This window comes from Ips typographus, linkage group LG4, assembly GCF_016097725.1.
Source record: "Ips typographus isolate SLU linkage group LG4, UJ_Ityp_2.0, whole genome shotgun sequence".
Classification (NCBI taxonomy): Eukaryota; Metazoa; Arthropoda; class Insecta; order Coleoptera; family Curculionidae; genus Ips; species Ips typographus.
Genome location: NC_138425.1, coordinates 11381892 through 11401237, shown reverse-complemented (window position 1 = coordinate 11401237; position 19346 = coordinate 11381892). Strand labels below are relative to the sequence as shown.

At 32.8% G+C, this 19346-nt stretch overlaps 1 protein-coding gene across 2 annotated transcripts; it reads left to right on the top strand.

Moving 5' to 3' along the window:
• The first annotated feature begins 17 nt into the window (after positions 1 to 17).
• LOC145728220 (S1 RNA-binding domain-containing protein 1) lies at positions 18 to 11839 on the top strand. 2 transcript variants are annotated; one of them, XM_081978279.1, is made up of 12 exons: positions 18 to 707; positions 1852 to 1914; positions 6989 to 7078; positions 7196 to 7267; positions 7318 to 7800; positions 7859 to 8094; positions 8148 to 8503; positions 8558 to 8834; positions 10136 to 10335; positions 10387 to 10576; positions 10633 to 10889; positions 10968 to 11839. In XM_081978279.1, exons 1-12 carry the CDS (start codon positions 699 to 701, stop codon positions 11405 to 11407), a joined length of 2673 nt encoding a protein of 890 aa, XP_081834405.1. In that variant the 5' UTR covers positions 18 to 698; the 3' UTR covers positions 11408 to 11839. The 2 variants fall into 2 exon arrangements, with proteins under 2 accessions (XP_081834405.1, XP_081834406.1); XM_081978280.1 differs by lacking the exon at positions 18 to 707 and adding an exon at positions 1129 to 1375.
• The last annotated feature ends 7507 nt before the right edge of the window (positions 11840 to 19346 follow it).

The window sequence follows — 19346 nt, the reverse complement described above, 5'->3', positions numbered from 1 at the left end:
AAAAGAATATTTTAAGTTTGACAGTTCAGTCCGGTTTTCAACTTGAAACGTATCGCACGTCTGTTTCGTGGGTGCCATTTTTTTGTCGCTAAGAAACCACGTTTCTTGAAACGGTGCTCAGAGAAATTTGAAGTTGACGACCGAACTCCGCAGCCGGTCGAGTGGAGATGGTGGGAGCTCTAAGTGGGAACGTCGATTCCTAAAAGTTTACGGGGAATTGTCTTGTGCGGTGCACTTCCAAAAGGCGGAAAGGGTGAAAACCTAGGAGAAGACCACGTGGATGTGACAGTGACGGTTATAGTTTCCACGAGGAAGGACTACATCTTTTGCTCGGATCGTGCCTTTAAGCGATTTGTTAAAACTTTTAGTAGCTATCTGGGGCTCAGGGGCACAAGCCCGACTATCTGAACCTCTTTCGTATCGAGCTGGCAAAATACCCTAGTTGGTAACGCCATTAAACAGAGCAAAAAAAAAAAAAAAAAATAGTTTGACAGTTAACACTCTAACCTCAACGCTCAACGTCTCCAATTAATCAAAACATTTGAATTACATTTGTTTCTTTTAAAAAACATTATTATTAAGCATATACTGTTAATTTATAATAATAATAATAATATTCAAAATTTTTACCAACGCTGAAGTATTATTAAAAATTCAGTGTATACCATTTTAATTCAAAGAGGGAACCTGTTACCAACATGGCAAAGGTATTTTTTTTCTTAATACAAAATACTTCTAGTCTTTTATTGTTACAAGATGTACCTTTTAACCTGGCTTTTAGGCCCATTGCACTATAATACTTTTTCCTACCTTACATCTACTTAAACCTAGGATATCAGTCCAGTCACTTGAGCAGCATTGTAAAAGTTTAGAGCCCCTGTTTGTGCCTTTCTTCTCGCTCTAGGTATTCTAACGGAATAGCAATTGAATTTTAGCAGTTCCTAACTGAATATTATGAATTGCATTTTTGTTCCTACACCTTGTTTGTGCTGGAACCTTATTTTGTCCTCTGTGAGATAGAAATTTCCCTAAGGATCCTGTAAACTATAAAATATATCTTTAGTTTTGATTTACTATATCATTTATTAACTATTATTTTAAGATGCCAAAAATTGAAGGTTATTTTAGGTTTTGTTGGAAATCATAGATACGCAAATTTAACAACAGAAGCATGCAAGAAAATAAGAATCTGCAGGAACCACTTTGATAATAACTGCTTTACATCATCCGTTTTCCGCATTTTTACCTAAAAGTAACTTGATCCTTGAATTAGAAGTTTTACTTTTAACAAGTGTTATTAATGACTACAAATTAAGTGACATTCAACAATCTGGAGTGTCTAAACAACCTGAATTTCAAAATAAAGGTTTTCAAGGTAAGTTATTTAGAAGAAAGAAGGGGTCCCAAGCTGTTATGTTGTTGTAAACAAAACTCCTAAAAAAAGCAGATATTTTGAGGATTTTAAACAGTTTGCATTCACATTATATCTGTTAGGTCCTAAAAAAATTACTCAAAAATTAAATATATATCCAGAACGCAATAATTTTATTTTAAAACTTATAGACCTGAAAGTTAATCCAATTTATTTTATAATTTATCCAGATGAACAACTTCAAAACAAACATTATTTTTCTGTTGTGACTTCTGACTGTTGTGCCATTTATTTATTGTTTTTAAAAATATATTATTTGTCTATTTATTATGTATCATGTTTTTTATTTTAATTATAAGCTTCTTATCCTTACATATTATTTAATTTTGGTTATAATAATTGTTATATAAACCAAAAAATAATTTTCACTATTCTATAGCTTTTTTTTCAATCTGAATTTACTGTGTTTTTTTTTTCAGGGAACACTAGCAAAAATGCAGGAACCTGAACTAACTTCTGACAGTGAGAATGAAGATATTAAGGTAAATGAAAAAGTTTTGAAACAGTTTGTAAATTTGAGAAGTATTGATTTAAAAATTATTGGAATATGGGTTTAAAAGAAGACATACAGCGTACAACGCACAAAATGAAACCACCCTCTTGCTGGTTTGAATACATCTAATATATTTCATAGTGAGTATGTATATCGGAAAAAGTACTCACTCAGGTTCAACAAAAAAGGTGTGTAGTATTGATTTATCCTTATCTGTACCTGAACATATAAACATACTGTTGAAAAACAATATTTTGTTTTGTATATTTCTATACTCCCACTCAAAACAAAAATTCTAGTCTAATTAACTATCTATAGTTAAACCAGCTTTATAATTTTTAATCTGAGGAAAAATACAATGATCCAACATTTGTTGCTAAGAATTGGGGAAACCTCAGAAAAACCCAATTAGATCATAATAATACAGTTTTAACAATTCAAATCAACTGTTTAACTTAATTAATAATATAATTTTTTTTTTAACTTTAATAAACAAAACAAAAACTATAATCACAATGTGAACAAGCATAAATCAATCAGTTATATCAAAGTTTATCTTAAATTCATAATATTAAATTGAATTCATTTCTCAACTTTTGAAACTGTACTGCAGGAAGTGGCTTTGTAAATGGATCAGCTAGTTGTTTATCTGTAGAGATATATTTAAGCATTATTTCCTTTTGGGCTATTTTATCCCTAGAGAAATGATATTTTACATCAATATGTTTTGATCTCTTGTGATCTGTTGGATTATTTGCGATAGCAATGCATCCATTATTATCTTCAAAGATAATTATTGGATTTAAAATTTCCAACTTTATGCTGTTTAAAAGACTTTTCAACCAACAAGCTTCTTTAATTCCCTCATAAAGGGCCATATACTCAGCTTCAGTAGATGAAGTTGCTACTGAGTTTTGTCGCTTGGTATTCCAGCATATTGTATTTTGATCAAACAGTTTAAAGATATAGCCAGTGGTGCTTTTACGATCTAACTGATCATTTGCCCAATCAGCATCAACATATCCATATAAAATATTTTTAAAATCATTTCTTTTATATACTAGCTTTAAGTTTATTGATCCTTTAATATACCTTAATATTCGTTTAAGATTTTGCCACAGCTCTTTATTGTTTTTCGTTTGGTAACGACTTAAAATATTTACAGCCATACATAAATCTGGACGAGTACACAGCATTGCATACATCAAGCAACCTATAAGATTTTTACATGGTGCATCATAAAACTCATCTTTATTTAATGCTACATAATCTAACTTTGTTGGTAAAGGTGTATTTATTGGGTTACATTCAGTCATATTAAACTTACTTAAAACACCTTCAAGATAGTTAGTTTGATCTAAGGTAATTATGTTGTTTATTCTATTGACTCTTATCCCTAAAAACATTTTGATCTCTTCCAAGTCAGTCATTGAAAATTGCTTTTGTAAGTAATGTTTAAATTTGTTTAAAATATCAATTTTATAAGTCACAATTATGATATCGTCAACATAAAGCAATAGATAAATATTTTCAGAGATGTTTCCTTTATCTAAAATATATAAACATCTATCGACAGATGAACTTTCAAAACCAAGTTCTTTTATTAGAGTGTCAAAATGTTGGAACCAACAACGGGCTGCTTGCTTTAGTCCATAGAGCGCTTTATTTAATTTGCATACATGGTTTTCTTTTGCTTTAACACCTTCAGGTATCATCATATAAATTTCTTCATGGAGTTCGCCATTTAGAAAAGCGGTTTTTACGTCCATTTGGTGTATTAACAGGTTATACTGATTTGCAAAAGCCACAATTATTCTAAATGTTGTAATTCTAGCAACCGGTGCAAAAGTTTCAAAGTAGTCTAAATAATACTGTTGACTAAAACCTCTTGCTACCAGCCTTGCCTTATATCGTACAGAATTAGCATTTCGTTTTATTGCAAACACCCACTTACAACTGACAATATTTTTGTCATTTGGACGAGGTATTTTTGTCCAAGTATTATTTTCAATTAGCGATTTATATTCATCATTTATCGCTTTCTCCCACTGATCTCTATCATCGCGGTTTTTTACTTCCGCATAGGATTGTGGTACATCGCCAATTACAGATTGAGCACTTATATAACAGTTGTTTAATATGCTGTCATTTTCATTATAAGAGACAATTGGTTTGCCTTTGAGTCGTGCACTTCTCCGTAAATTGGGTGTGTCCGGAAAAGAGTTCGTACTAATAGTTATGTCATCTGATTTTGAGACATCAAATTTATTAGCAACTTCTATTAAATCATTGCTTTCATCGACATTGATATGATTTTGTTTCTGTCTTTTGACAACTAAATCATTTAGATCAGAATCATTTTGTGAGGTAGGCCTTGAAGTTTTGAAATTTACTTCATCGACAATAATGTCACGAACTATAACAAAGTTGTTCGTTTCCACATTTAGTACCTTATAGCCACTAGGCGTATAGCCTACAAGAACACCTTTATATGACTTCTTGTCAAATTTATTCTTTCTGTTCTTGTCATGAACATAGACAGTAGACCCAAAAATTTTTAAATGGTCTAGCTTTGGCTTTTTATTGTGCCAAAGTTCAAAAGGAGTTTTATTTGAAGAAAGAGACTTAGTAGGTGTTAAATTCAGTAAATAAGCAGCAGTTAAAACTGCTTCACCCCATAACTCCTTACCTAATTCAGCTCCATGTATCATAGCACGGGCTTTCTCTGTTAAGGTTCGGTTCATGCGTTCAGCAACCGCATTTTGTTGAGGCGTATATGGTACGGTTAAGTGGTATTGAATGCCTTTTGTCCCACAAAATGATTTAAACTCGTTAGACAGATACTCTTTTCCATTGTCACAATATAAATATGCCAATTTTAAATTAAAGTGATTTTCACTCTTTGCCAAAAAATCTTGAAAGGTGTTAAAGACTTCACTTTTGGTTTGAAGTAAATAAACAACAGTATAATGCGTAAACTCGTCAATAAATGTTACAAAATAATTTTTTTCATCAATGGTTGATGGTGTTATAGGGCCACATACATCAGTATGAACAATAAATAAAGGTCTTGTTACATGACTTCTATCTCGTGTTTTTGAAAAAGGCAATCGAAATTGTTTACCATAAATGCATGCTTCACAAAGTTTATCTGATGGGTTAATATGTTTAATTGGTTCCATATTTAAGAATAAATTATTTCTTTTTATTTCAAGAAATTTTAATTTATCAATATGACCCATTCTTGCATGCCATAACTGGTAAGTTGCATCTAATTCATTTTTGTCGTTAATAACTTGGTTACAGCTTATGTTATTTATAATGAAATCGACAACTATTAGATTTTGTTTTGACTTACCAGTAAGTAAAATAGCGCCATCCTTTCTTACTGTTACTTGTCCATTTTCACTAAACAGAATACTCATCCCGGCTTCCTGAATTCGTCGAACAGATAGTAAGTTGTACGGAATATCAGGTACATACAAAACATTTTCCAGTGTGCCAGAAACTCCCAGATTGGTAATGACGTTAATTGATCCTCGTTTCAAAGCACTAATGCTCTCATTTTTCTTTGCAATTGAAATCTTGAGAGGTACCGGCAAATCTACAACAGTGGAGAAGTAGTCTAAACTATTGACTAAGTGATCCGTTGCGCCGGAATCTAATAGAAATGTAACTTCCCTTGAATTAGTTCTGTTATTGAATTCAGAAAATGTAGTTGCAGCTCCAAAAACAAAGCTGCCACTAGTTCCGGCCGATAGGGTATTTTGAGCCACCCTTTGAGGACATTCATCCGGTACTTGTAACGTTTTCTTGTAGTAATAGCAATTTTTCTTCTCGTGGTTTCTTCTGCCACAATGATCACATTTCATGGATTTTGAATGGCCATCATATCCTCTTCTCTGATACTGAGTTTTAAAGGCTCTTGAAAATTTCTGCTGATGGGTTGATTTAAACTTCTTCCATTTTCCTTTGCTACCACCAGGTTTTTGATTTCTTTTTGTAGAGTCTGTACTTGATAGAAGCACTTTTCCACTGGTATCCATTTGTTCGTTATTAAGTTTTACTTCATAATCCAGCAAGCGAATTTTAACGAAACCTAGGCTTAAGTTTTCGTCCGACATTGTTTGAATTGCGGTGACCACTGAGTCATACGATGCTGGTAGAGTTAACAAAAGTCTCGCTATCTTACTCATTTCATTTAGCGAAGCTCCAGCTGCTTGTAGCTCAACTATCATTTCATCAAACAACATGAAGTGATTTGCTAAAGGGGTATCTCCACGATACTTGAAAGTTAGTAGCTTCTTTTCCATTGCTAGTTGTGTTGCTAAACTTTTCCGGTCATAGATAGAGTCCAATTTTTGAACTATTGCTTTTGCTGTTTCACTTTCAGTCGCAAAACTAAGCATTTGATCACTTAAATGTTCGATAATAATGCCTTTAGCAATACGCTCCGATTTCTTCCATTTTTCGGTAAGCACATCAGGTTCTTCATCGTCGAGAACATTTAATGCATTTTCTTCTGCTAGGAGGGCACGCACTCGAAATTTCCATACAGCATACTTTTCACCATTAAATGGTTTAATATTTCGCTTTGTCAACTTTTCACTCTCCATTTCAACTTCACAACACTAACTCACTACACCAGCGCGACTGGGCCCATAACCTATTGGAATATGGGTTTAAAAGAAGACATACAGCGTACAACGCACAAAATGAAACCACCCTCTTGCTGGTTTGAATACATCTAATATATTTCATAGTGAGTATGTATATCGGAAAAAGTACTCACTCAGGTTCAACAAAAAAGGTGTGTAGTATTGATTTATCCTTATCTGTACCTGAACATATAAACATACTGTTGAAAAACAATATTTTGTTTTGTATATTTCTATAAAAATGATTAGAAAGATTTTTATTTTAATAGATAATACATACAAAAATTCCACTTTTATTAAATTGTTAAATTGCTATGTTTTATTAACTACTATGGAAAGTAAATTTAATATTCATTTACTTTGACTTCAAATAGTTGAAGTAGTGATTTGTTATTTTATCTGTAGGAAAAGTTACTGGGAGAAATATCTTTAATAACTAGTGATGAAGAGGATGAAGTACAACCCAAGAAGACTCAGAAGAATATTAAACCAAAGGTAAACTACGTTTATGCATTTTAAACTTTTTAATTCATAATGTACCAAACCCCAAAAAATAAATGTTTTATGACTGTGTTTTAAATACAGATCACTCAATTAAAGTGTTTCTTTTAGAAAATCAAAACGATAGATCTATTGACAAGTGATGAGGATGACTTGCCCATAAATCCTCAACCCATTGAAACAGTAAGTAAAAAAACACCACAAACTTTTTTATGAAATTACTGTACTTTCAGAAAAAGAACAAAGCAAGTACTAAAACTGGGGTCACATCAAAAGTACCAAAAACTGCATCAAGTTCTACAGCTCAAAAGAAACGAAAATCATCTAATACATCACCACATTTGCCAGTCAAACGAAAAAGAAATTCAAGTTCTTTAGATTTGTCTGACAGCCCAGCTGGTGGAGTTACACCAGCGTGGAGTGATGCTGAATTGTTATCGGAAAAAACACAAACCCCAGAAGAAGTAGCCCAGAACTTAATTAAGCTTTGGGAAGAAGGCAACACAATACCGTTCATAGCGCGGTACAGGAAGAATGTTATCGGTAATTTAACACCTGATGCTTTGAGAACAGTAAAAGAGAGTTATGATGAAATTTGTACCTTAAAGAGAAAAATGTGCACTGTTGTAAAAACGGTAAAACAACTGGGGAAACTAGATAATAAGTTGCAAGGGAACATTTGTGCTGCCCGGACTATTGAGGAGTTGGACCATTTAGTAAGAATCATGTAATATTACTTATCTTGTGAGATAATATGTCTTTGTAATATTGCAGTTTTTTCCATATAAACCAGACTCCAAAGGCTCATTAGCAGACAGAGCTAGGCGATGTGGTTTAGATGAACCTGCTTTGCATCTGCTTAACAATACATCAATGATCAACCCAAATGAATTTGTTGATACTAATATCAAAGAAATTCAAACTATCACAGAAGTTGAAAAGGGTTTAATACACATTATTGCTGCTGAAATGTCCGTGGAACCAGACTTACTGGAGTTTTTAAGAGATTTGTATGATGGTTGGTTTTGTTTAATTTTTGCTAATTCTTGTATCATAATTTTAGACGATCCAAAACTGTATTTCGTCTTCAAACCAAAAAAGCTCGCCAAGGTAAGACGGAAAAGACAAAAACCCTACAAAATAAAGGTAGTCACGCTAAAGACCCTGCTGCGGAAGAGTCAAAATTTGATATGTACTTTGACTATAATCAAAGGATTGACTACTTAAAGTCACACCAGATTCTTGCAATAAATCGAGGGGAGGCACTAAAGATTATCAGTGTAAAAATTGAAATACCAGAGTTTTTTGAAAAGCAAATTAAATACTTTTGTACCAAAAAATGGACAAATTTGTCCAAATATGATGAATATCGGCAGAAAACTATCAACGCGGCTATCGAGGATATGTATCAAAGAATAAGTAATTAACTAGTTAAATAGTCATTGACGGTTTGTGATTATGAAACTGTTTTAGTAACTCCTCTTGTGACTCGAGAAATTCGTGCCGCTCTTAAACTGAAAGCGGAAAAAGAATCGTGTAAAGTATTCAGTAACAACTTAAAGCATTTGTTGCTCGCTGCTCCAATGAAGGGAAAATCAATTTTGGGAATCGATCCTGGTTACAGAAACGGTTGCAAACTGGCTCTTATTTCTTCTACTGGTTCGTTACTGGCCCATAACGTCATTTATCCTCACACTTTCAATAATGACAAGGGAGAGCAGATTGTTAAGGATCTGCTAATGCAAAACAAGTGAGTATTTCACTGATTTTAAACCAAAAAATGTTTTGATTGATTATGTCGGATTAGGCCAAAATCTAGTCACATTATGTTCTATATTCTACTATTTACGCTCTGTTCTATTCATGGTGTTTAGTTATATAATTTGAACGCAACCCCATGACCGATAAGACCATACAGGGTGTCTAACAACAGTCAAAGTAGAAAAAAAAACTTTTAGCAAAAAAGTTTTAAGTTACAGTCACTTTACCCATAAATATTTTAAATTTTTTTTCTAACGTAAGGAATATCCGAAAATTGGATATAATAGTGTTCAATCTTGAATTAAAAGCCATATCAACAGGTTTAGAAATGTCATTTAAATGCGGTTGTATGCAACATTATCTGTTACATAATCTGAGTACTTTTCAGGACAAGCCTTATGTTTGATAGTTACATGGTGTCCAGAGACAGTGAGTAAAGCTGGAAATTGTTTGAATAAGTTTAACTGTTCCTAGACACCCTGTATGATTCGATCGGTCAAGGGAGTTGACTTAATAGTCTAGTTTACACCGCTAACTTGGTATTCCTACTAACGTTTTACCCCGAACCATATCCGAATCAAAGTTCTAGCCTTTTCGGTGTAAACAGTGGTGTATTAAGCTAGTTCACTTTTGGTTTGGTACTCTTAGAAATGTGTACCGAACTATTTTAAGTTTGATACGCAAGGCATTTTGATACGAACCATTGCTCTGTGGAGTGGTGTACACGCATACTTTAGTAGACGAATAGAAAATCGATAAATAATAATAATAATAAATAATAATCCATAGAAAACCTATACTATAGGCTGTGTTTGATGATGTTTTAATGCTTATTTGTTTAATGTTTATTACAACTTTTACAACAGTCATTGACTTTTTCCTTGTTTAGTCGACTTTGCGGTATAAACGATCAAGAAGCAATCATATGATCCTATCTCCCTTTTAGTTCCGGTGTACCGAACCAAGCTACCTAACGGTGTAAACTAGACCATTGTAACACATAATATAGGTCCTACATCTGACATATAATGACAGATCAAAGCTACTGCCTTAATTCGAGGTTGAGCACTGCTATGTTGCTTTTTCCGGATAAATCGATATTTCTTGAGACACAAGACGTTAATTGAGAAACGGTCAAAAACGTCCCGAAATATGGACCCAGACAACACTGCTCTATGATAAATTAAAACCAAAACAAATGATTGGTTAATTGGGGACTACTTGAAAATTTAACTTTTTTGCACCCGTTTCTTTCACACTCAGTGTTTGTATAAGACTGATCTTTTCTAGATGTAGCCTTATAGCTATCGGTAACGGCACAGCTTGTCGTAAAACGGAAGAGTGGATATCAAACCTAATCCGCTCTCATTTCTTTGCACCTTTGGATGTTAAATATATTATTATCAGCGAAGACGGTGCCTCGATCTATAGCTGCAGTCCTGAGGCTCAGAAAGAGTTTGGCAGTCTCGACCCTAACATTATTAGTGCTGGTAATAATTTTGTTTAACTCAGGGATTGAACTAATATTTTATAATTTGCAGTATCTTTAGCTAGAAGAGTGCAAGATCCTATGGCGGAATTAGTAAAAGTGGAACCTTGCCATTTAGGCGTTGGTATGTATCAATTAGACTTAAAGAAAAAACAGTTGGAAGAAGCACTGAACGAAGTCGTGTCCGAGTGTGTCAGTTTTGTGGGCGTGGACCTCAACACCGCCTCTCAATGTTTGTTACGGTATGTTATCAGTTTAAAGCCAATTGAACGTTTAGGTTAGAAGTAGGCGGTTACAGGAGGGTAGCTGGTTTGTCGGATAAAAAAGCCACACAAATTGTCTATTATCGGGAGAAAAATGGCCCGTTTACTTATCGACGCGAGTTACTAAAAGTGTTCGGCATTGGGGATCGGGTGTTCGAGCAATGTGCCGGTTTTTTGAGGGTCGGTCCTATCGATCTTTGCGACTTTGATTTTTACTCAAAGCCATTTACGACTCCTCTAGACGCCACAATTATTCACCCCGAATCTTACCCCATTGTAGAGAATATTCTTAGTAAGTTATCCGTAATTTATATATTGTTTGTTTAACAATTGTTAGGATACTCTATAGAATACTTTCATTAAAATTCAGGTAAAATGGGATTGGCAGTCAAACACATAGGCAGTGAAAAGTTTATTGCAGCTTTCCAATTTCGTACAGCAACGATGGATATCGACAAGTTGAGTGCAGAATTAAAAACTGACAAACCGACCATACAACTGATATTTGACGCTTTGAGCAAAACTTTAAACCACGACCTACGAACGGAAATCAGTAATACTCCGTTGTTTAAGAAGAACGTAACTTCCATTAACACTTTGGAAATTGGCGATGTACTTACGGGGCGCGTTATGAACGTCACGACTTTTGGTGCTTTCGTAGACATTGGAGTGCAACATAACGGTTTGGTTCATAATAAGTTTATGAACAATTTGAACGTGCATTTGGGTAACGTACTGGAAGTCAAGGTGATCAAAGTGGATTTGATTAAAAACCATATACAGCTTGAAGCATGTAGAATAATTAATTAAAATGTGCATTGCACTAGTTGAGTTTGTAAAATGTTCCTAATTAAGATTATGTTAACGTATGTTTTTAGTAGCAGATCTCCAAAATGTTTATTATGGGGCAAGGTGTTTCAATAACTGTTTCTTAGAAACTGTTCATTGTTTATAATATCATTAAGGTAGATTGTTTTCTTTTACATTTCTACAATACTTCTTCAAAATAAAAGAACAGCCGCACGGCGTATTGGAACACCCTGTCCAGTATCATGGAATTTTTGACAATATTATGAACTTACTCCATAATTTTGTCAGTTTCCACATTAAAAAAAACTTTGTTGAGAAGAATGTTCAGTGTTTGTTATTTTACTTTTAAGGACAGAATCATTTTTACTGTAAACTTATTATTTAACATTCTTAATTGTCGAATTTTTTTGTAATAAAATGATAAGTTTTGCACCCATCCTTTATTACTTTTACCAAACTTGACATGAGTAACTGGCGTTGACCAATTTAAACCATTTACATAATGCAATCCCAAATCAAAAACTATCTACATGGTTTTTAGTTATCTTAAAATCATTAATGTTAGCTGTTTTTTATTTCAGAAAAAAAATAAGATACCATAAATAAAAAAACTGACTGAAAATTACAACTTTACTTCAAGAAAAAAATTAAATATTGACTGAAAAAAAGTGGCAAATTAGAGTCCTGCCATATCCTGTTGCTCCAGACTCCGTTTCTCCCGGTTTAGTTCGCGGGATTTTCCGCAACGGGCGCTGATGCGGCACCGCAGGATCAAAGCAGGAACGTTTCTCCGTGGAAAATGAACAGTTATTTTTAAACCCCCTCTCGGCGTGCGTGTATTTTAATGTGAAACCCACCCGTAAACGCCGCGAATCCCTTATTTTTTAGTGTTATCTAGGTGTGCGTTAGATCGAAATCAGTCAGTGCAGTGCGGTGTCATCTTTTCGTTATACCCTCATCTCGATTAGGCGCATCGATTATCTCCGCTAACCTTAAAAATACCCTCATGGATAAATAATACAATTTGTCAGTTTAAGGTAGAATCACAATTTCTCTTTACTATGGCAAATGCACACTTTTGTAGTGAATGAGAATGACTTACTAGTAGTAAATGTAGATCAGTGTCATTGATAAAATTCCTATAAGTCTTAAGCAGAGTGCATATAATATTAGACTTAAAGAAAATCCACAAGTTGTTTTGGTTCTGTATTTATTTTGACGTCAAGTAAAAATTAGTGTAGAGAAACTTAAAAATGCAATTTTACGCTCAAACGCAACGACTGCATGCGTGTTTGAAAAAAAGAAAGTGCCCTCAATTTAAACATTTTATTTTACGTTGTTTTAAGTAAAAAGAAAAAGAATTACCTTGAAAAAAGGTCATTGTTAAATTCAGATATATTAAAACTATATCACATTGAGAGTGCTAAGTTGTAATTTTCAATTTAACCATTCTGTATAAATTTTATGTCATTTAAAAATTGCACAATAAAAATTGACGGGTTTGAGATGAGGGTTTCTTATCGGTATCACACTGTATCTCAAATTCAATATAATTTTTTGAATTTGTTTTGACCAATAAAATAGCTGATGATATTTCAATCAACATTTCGAATGAGATTCAAATATTGCATTTGTATCATTACACTCGCGTGAATTATGTGGTTATTGTCTTTAATAATTGATCAATTTAGTGCTCTGCTTTTTTTCATAGCCAGTTTACAACAGGATATTATGGGTGCAGGATGGTAATTGTTAAAAAATATTATATTTTTTAAAAGCATTATTAGCACTAGACAATAAATGAACAAAATCACACATAGGCAGAGTAAAGGCTACAGTAGATGTCCCCACATTCCTCACAAGAAAAAATCTGGTGGCGTTCGATCTGGAGAACTTGGTGGCCAAATGGATCTGGTTTGTCAATGTGCGGAGGTGCTAAAAGTAGTACACCAAATAATGCAGTATTTCAAAAATTGTTTCAGTTTTAACATTTGTCTAACACACACGCAAGAGTGCGTAGGAGGGCAAATACTTATGTAATAGCTAGAGAAAATGTGTATCTAAAATAAAAACAATAACTGAAATCGCTACGGGATACACACCGTTATGTGCTAAATTTATATGTTTGTGTTTTTTCAGGTATAAATTGAACTTTTTATTGGAATTATTATCAACAGAAGATGAGAATGTGATTGCAAAGAGCTTGATGAAAGCACTATAATAGATTAGTTGCATAATTTACGAGTATAAGCTTAAATGTTCTGATAGAAAATGATTAGAAATATGTGCTTATCATTATAAGAATAGAAGTTTTCTGAGCATTATAGTCACTTTAATATAAAACTGTTTTTTAGAATTTTGTCTTAAATAATACACTTGGCTGTATACGGCTTCTTGTGAAAAGCTTAATACAATTTATCCTCTAAAAGGTAGGATTTAGGATATTAATTAACTTGTTATTTGTTCAGATATAATTCCTGTTCTATGTCAATTTACTCATATTCATATACAAACACACGTTTGATATACCGTTAACATTGAAACATGCAATTAATTAATCAACCCATTAATGGAATGATTTAATCTTTATAATAGATGCTTTTTAGATTAGGTCCTTATGCAAGGTAAAACTATTAACTTTAACCTGATTGTTTTTCTTTGTATGTTTGTTTTAAGTAGATAGTGGCACAAATTGCGTTTCCATTCACAAACCTGTTCTTATAGGTTTGTTTTTACGCAAGTTGTAAAATAAACGCATTATATATTTCAGAAGTTTAAACCACAACGATGGATCGTAAACTTTACTTTAAGCACCTGGGGTTTTAAGCAGGTGCATTTATGAAAATCTCTTTGTTTACAGTAAAATCAAGAGTTTAAAAATGCTTGATGAGCATTAATTTCTGCAGTAAAATGTAAATTTCCTATTAACCCACTTAATAAAACATAACTTTCGCTTAAATGCTGCTATATACTTACGAATAAATTAATAATTTCATTAATTATTATTGCCAATCATAATAAAACTGCTGTATTTACGTTCGATAAGCAAAATGGAAAATCTGCATTGAATCCATATGTTTAGTAACTGTAAAAAATAAATGATCGTACATCCGGTGCATCCGGTCAAAAATGACTTTCCACAACACGGATCAAAAATTCCGATTTCACATCAGTCGATCATCAATCAGTCTATTTTTTATGGAATGTATAGTGTAATTTTATTCAGAATGCCCCTGTGTAACTCTAGAAAAATTGATACAGAAAATAACACAAAATATCATTTGAACAAAATCAGTTTGATTGGAACAATCATTAAATTAAACCTTAATCTGTGAGTTGCTAACCAAACTTATTTTAAACTATTTATATTCATAGTGGAAACACCGGATATCCCAACAAACCTTCTTAGTTAAGAAAATACGTAAAAGCCATAAAGTTGGCAAGTATTTATTTGTTACTGTTCCATCATGTAGAAATTTAAGACAAAGTTTAAACAGTTCCAAAAATAAGAATGTCGTATATGTTCGAGGCGAAACATTATTGCATATTTGTTGAATTTAATTTTAATTGTTAATGTTCCATTGTTAGTAGATTTTGTACAGTTAAAAACATGTTATATTAAACATGGATATTGGTTTGAAGATAAATTTTTCTAGTGAATTGTATCTGGCGTTGACACTCTGAAAGACATTTTTATTAATAGGTTTTGGAGGATCGATATGCTTGCAGCATCCATCTATTTCCAATTACAAAACAGTTTGTCTGGTTTTTCGAACCTTTTCCACCGCTTTCAAAATGTTTCTTACTTTCTTACTTCTTCTAATTACCTCCAGATATGTTTATGTTCAGGCACACTTTTTAAGATTTGTCTAAATTTATGAATGAAAGAAATAACTAGCTTGAGAAATTTTAGAGTGTTTCTGCCACTGAAGTATTTTAGGTTTGGACAAATCCGATATTTGCAATTTAGACTCTAAAATATGCAATTCTGCCCACGCACTAATCATACACATAGGTTTGCATTTGTTGAATATTTTTACGTGTAAATAACAATCATGTCTCTTTCCCATTTTTGTCTGAATATGGCAGGCATTTTTGTTTTCAAAATTATGATACTAGGCGACTGGTTTAAATTGTCACGTTTACTCAACCATGGTATTGAATTCTTTTATTATAATGGACAGTAGACACGACAGTTCAATTATTTACTGAAGCTTTCAGCACTTTTTAGCAGACACAAACAGACATAAAATTTGGATTTTTTATGTAAAAAGCACACCCAGTTTAAAAAATACGCAACTTACAAGCTAAATATTGTTCAATGGGCGATAAAAGCTTGCTAGTTAAAAATTAGAGCGCAAAAGAACATAAACACTGTTTTTACTAAAATATTTAAAAATGAAGGTTGAGAGTGCAACCAGACATTATAAATTGCTCCAATATGCAGCCAACGGAATTACTAATATTCACACAAATCTGAGGGTTTCTTGTTACACTAATATTCACAGTAGTAACTATACATATAACTAAAATTTAAACTGACTAATGTGCTTTTTCTTATTTACTGATACTAGAAACTAAACTAGAAAAAAATAATACGTATGTGAGTATAAATTCGGTCCTCATTTAATTACATTACATACACCAACCCTCTAACTACAATGTTGAATTAACTAGAAAAGCAACACATATCGAGCGCATTAGTGCCCTTTTCCAGTTGGCTGATAAAGCTTAAAGCCAGAAACCCAAGGGTTACCTTGTTTTATCGCGACTAAAAGCGGGCAGACTTATTACATTACATTAATTCTCCAACGGAAAGTTTAATTTTGATTTTATTTCGAACTTCAGTCTAATAAATATTTCCCATTTTTCTCCAACCGGAATAACGTGACTATGATGAACGTGAGAGAATTTTAAATGAAATTTATTCAACAGCCTAGATGAAATTCGGGATTTTGTTACATATTTCTGATGTCAGCCAATTTCGTTCGGATTGTTTCACTCTAGAAAGATATCTGATTTTTGGGCGTTAATATTATTAGCATATTACGGGGGATTTTGGCTTCAATTACTAATGCCTCTGCTTTACTTTTGAATTCAATGAAATGCATTAAATGAATTGCTTTGCAAATTTGCCAAGTTTCTTCACATTGAGTCTCAAATTGATTACATCTCAATAAGTAGAAACATGGTTTTCCACTTGCAGTTTAAAACTATGAAGCAAAATATTACTTAAAATTTTCGTGCAGAAAATGTTACTTTTACCGCAGAATAAACTAATTTCAAATAAATTTCTATGAAAATTGTGGTTAGTTTTGTCGGAAAAGCTCTAGCAGGCTAGTTTTCCTGACTTAAATCCTTTAGAGTTTTATGATTAAGATTCATTTAATTACATTATTACAGAACGTTTTTCATTACTGTTTATTATTTGATTACTTCTAAGTTCATAAAAATAGAAATAGATTAGATGTTTACAGTAATGAAGTTTTCACACACTGAATTTGAAATGCACTAACAGCTGGGTTAATTAAATTTCCAAATTTATAACGTGATTTTCTTTTGACCAACTCTACCTTCATCCAATTAGCTAATTTAACACTGTAAACAACTTTTCTAAACCTAAAAATACGCCCAGGTCCCCAGTTTTTCGCTGAGATCCCACGATACATAACCATTATTTAATTTTATTGTCAAAACAACTTACAGAATTTTGTAGCAATGCCAGAAAAAATGTTTAGGAAACTTATTAGATTAAGTGTGATTTTCTTCATTACTGTGCAATCGCTCAAGGCATGATCGGCTCAGGCAAAATGGAGCATGTTTCCTTGATATACTGCACCTCTTTAACGAGAAATTAATTTCAAACTGGGAAGTAAAACCGGGACGTGGAAAACCCATTAAATTATTAGAAAGCTAAATTAGACGGCATGTTATATATTACAGTCGATAAAAAGTTTAGTAAAATTGTAGCGTTTGTTTATTTTCAGATATCGGCCAATATAAAGTGTCTAAAAAATTCATAATACGAGCAGAGAACGGTTGTCAAAAGCATCGTAAATAATTTCGTTATTGGTCAACCGAAGTAGCAGTTAATGGACACAATTCACCTTGCAGTTTTGACATTTGACAAAGATCGATCTATAGCTGAAAATAGATATCAAACAACATCGTTTTAAAAATATCCCCTATTATTGGATTACCGGAAGTACTTTCAGGGTTGGATTAGTCAGCAGATAGAGTTCGACGTTTCTTCAGGAACATCGTGATCTTTTACTAAAAAATGTATAAGGATACTACCCAGGCTTGAAAGGCAAAAGAAAAGACCAAACACGACACGATGACACCGCTATCGGGGGTAATCGATCATCAGCTCTTTATGTAACATTTTTATGAGACCTTTATTGCATTATGCATGAAACGTGTCACGTCTGATAAAATATTTGTGTTTCACTCCCTTTAGCAGATAAAACTGCCCCTAGACATGCGTCCCAAAGAACAAAACGATAAATAATAGCTAGCTTTGCAGCTTTTGACGTCACCAATTAGCTCTAGACTCCTAATCTAGTTATGAAGTTTGTGCAGCGCTGCGCTCGGGATAAACACAATTTATTGGTTGGTTTTTAATTTAAACTGCTCCTGCAAACAGAGAGTATCATTTTGCGGCTATGTTTGTTCCTATTTAGAATAATCTGGAAAACCAGAGAGATCTAGGGAATGGATTTGTTTTAAAATTCAGGGGCTTTGCTTAATTTGATGAAAAATTCATGCTTTTTATTTGAATAGGACTTAAGACATTGATTTTGTCAGACAGGTTTTAAACGTTTCGTTCAACATACGATTCAATATTTTGTCGTATATATCACAGTTGTATAGAGTTATGTTAGAATGACATAACTAACTTAGTAATGCTAGCTGATTTGAAATTCTGAAACATTCTAGTTACGAATAACCTGCATCTAATTTGGTATAATAAACTAACAACTCCGCTAAAGGAAATTATAGAAATTGACTGGTTTTTTCAATAGCTACACATTGTCATTAAATTGTTACAAATTTCCGAGCTTAACCGAAACATTAAAAGGTTTAATTGATTTCATCAGCTCCAATTATTGTTAATGAAATTTACCTATCTCTGTTTACTTTTAACATACCATGTCCCACTGAATTGTCTGTTTTATGAAAAATTAAAAATTAGAAACCAACCTTCTTAACTCCAACTTTTTGAAAGTATATTTAGCTAATGCAAGGCAAATTTAAACACATTATCAACTTTGTGTAGCAATAATCATCTAAATTGTTTTCCAATATTAGGAAACCTTGTGTACAAAGCTTTGAACAATAAAAACCAAAACCCAAAATTGGTAGTTAAAAATAATACTGCAAACATATGTTCAATTTATCGGTGGTGATCGATTTCCAGAGACGTCCCATAAATAAACAACTATTTTGAATTTTAGGATCCGTAATAAATTCACACATAAACGTTTCAGTCGTATTGCGGTATTTATGATTAAACTTCGAATAATTACAGTTCTAAAATTTTGCAACTTTGTTATACCGCAACTGCACATAAACTTGACGCATTGTCCGCTCTGAAATTGCTCGTTAAATTGCAATACCATAAATCTATCATCAAACTGTAACACTCTTTAAGCAAACAAAGTGGTGTTATTGGAAAAACATCTTGCGATGAAAGGAAATTACTTCAAACTTCAAAAAGCACTTCATGATCGACTTTAATGTAAGCTTTCAATTGCTCATTAAGAATTTGTAAGTGACGTGAGTAAGGACTTCTTGAGGAACGTTTCTTGAGAACGTCGAGTTTTCCTGGTTTTCTCGGTTTATAACATTATTTATTATCCTAAGTAGATTTCCCGTTTAACAGACGACCTGGTGAAAGGTGGAGCTTTAATGGAGATCTAGTAGTATCTGCTAAACA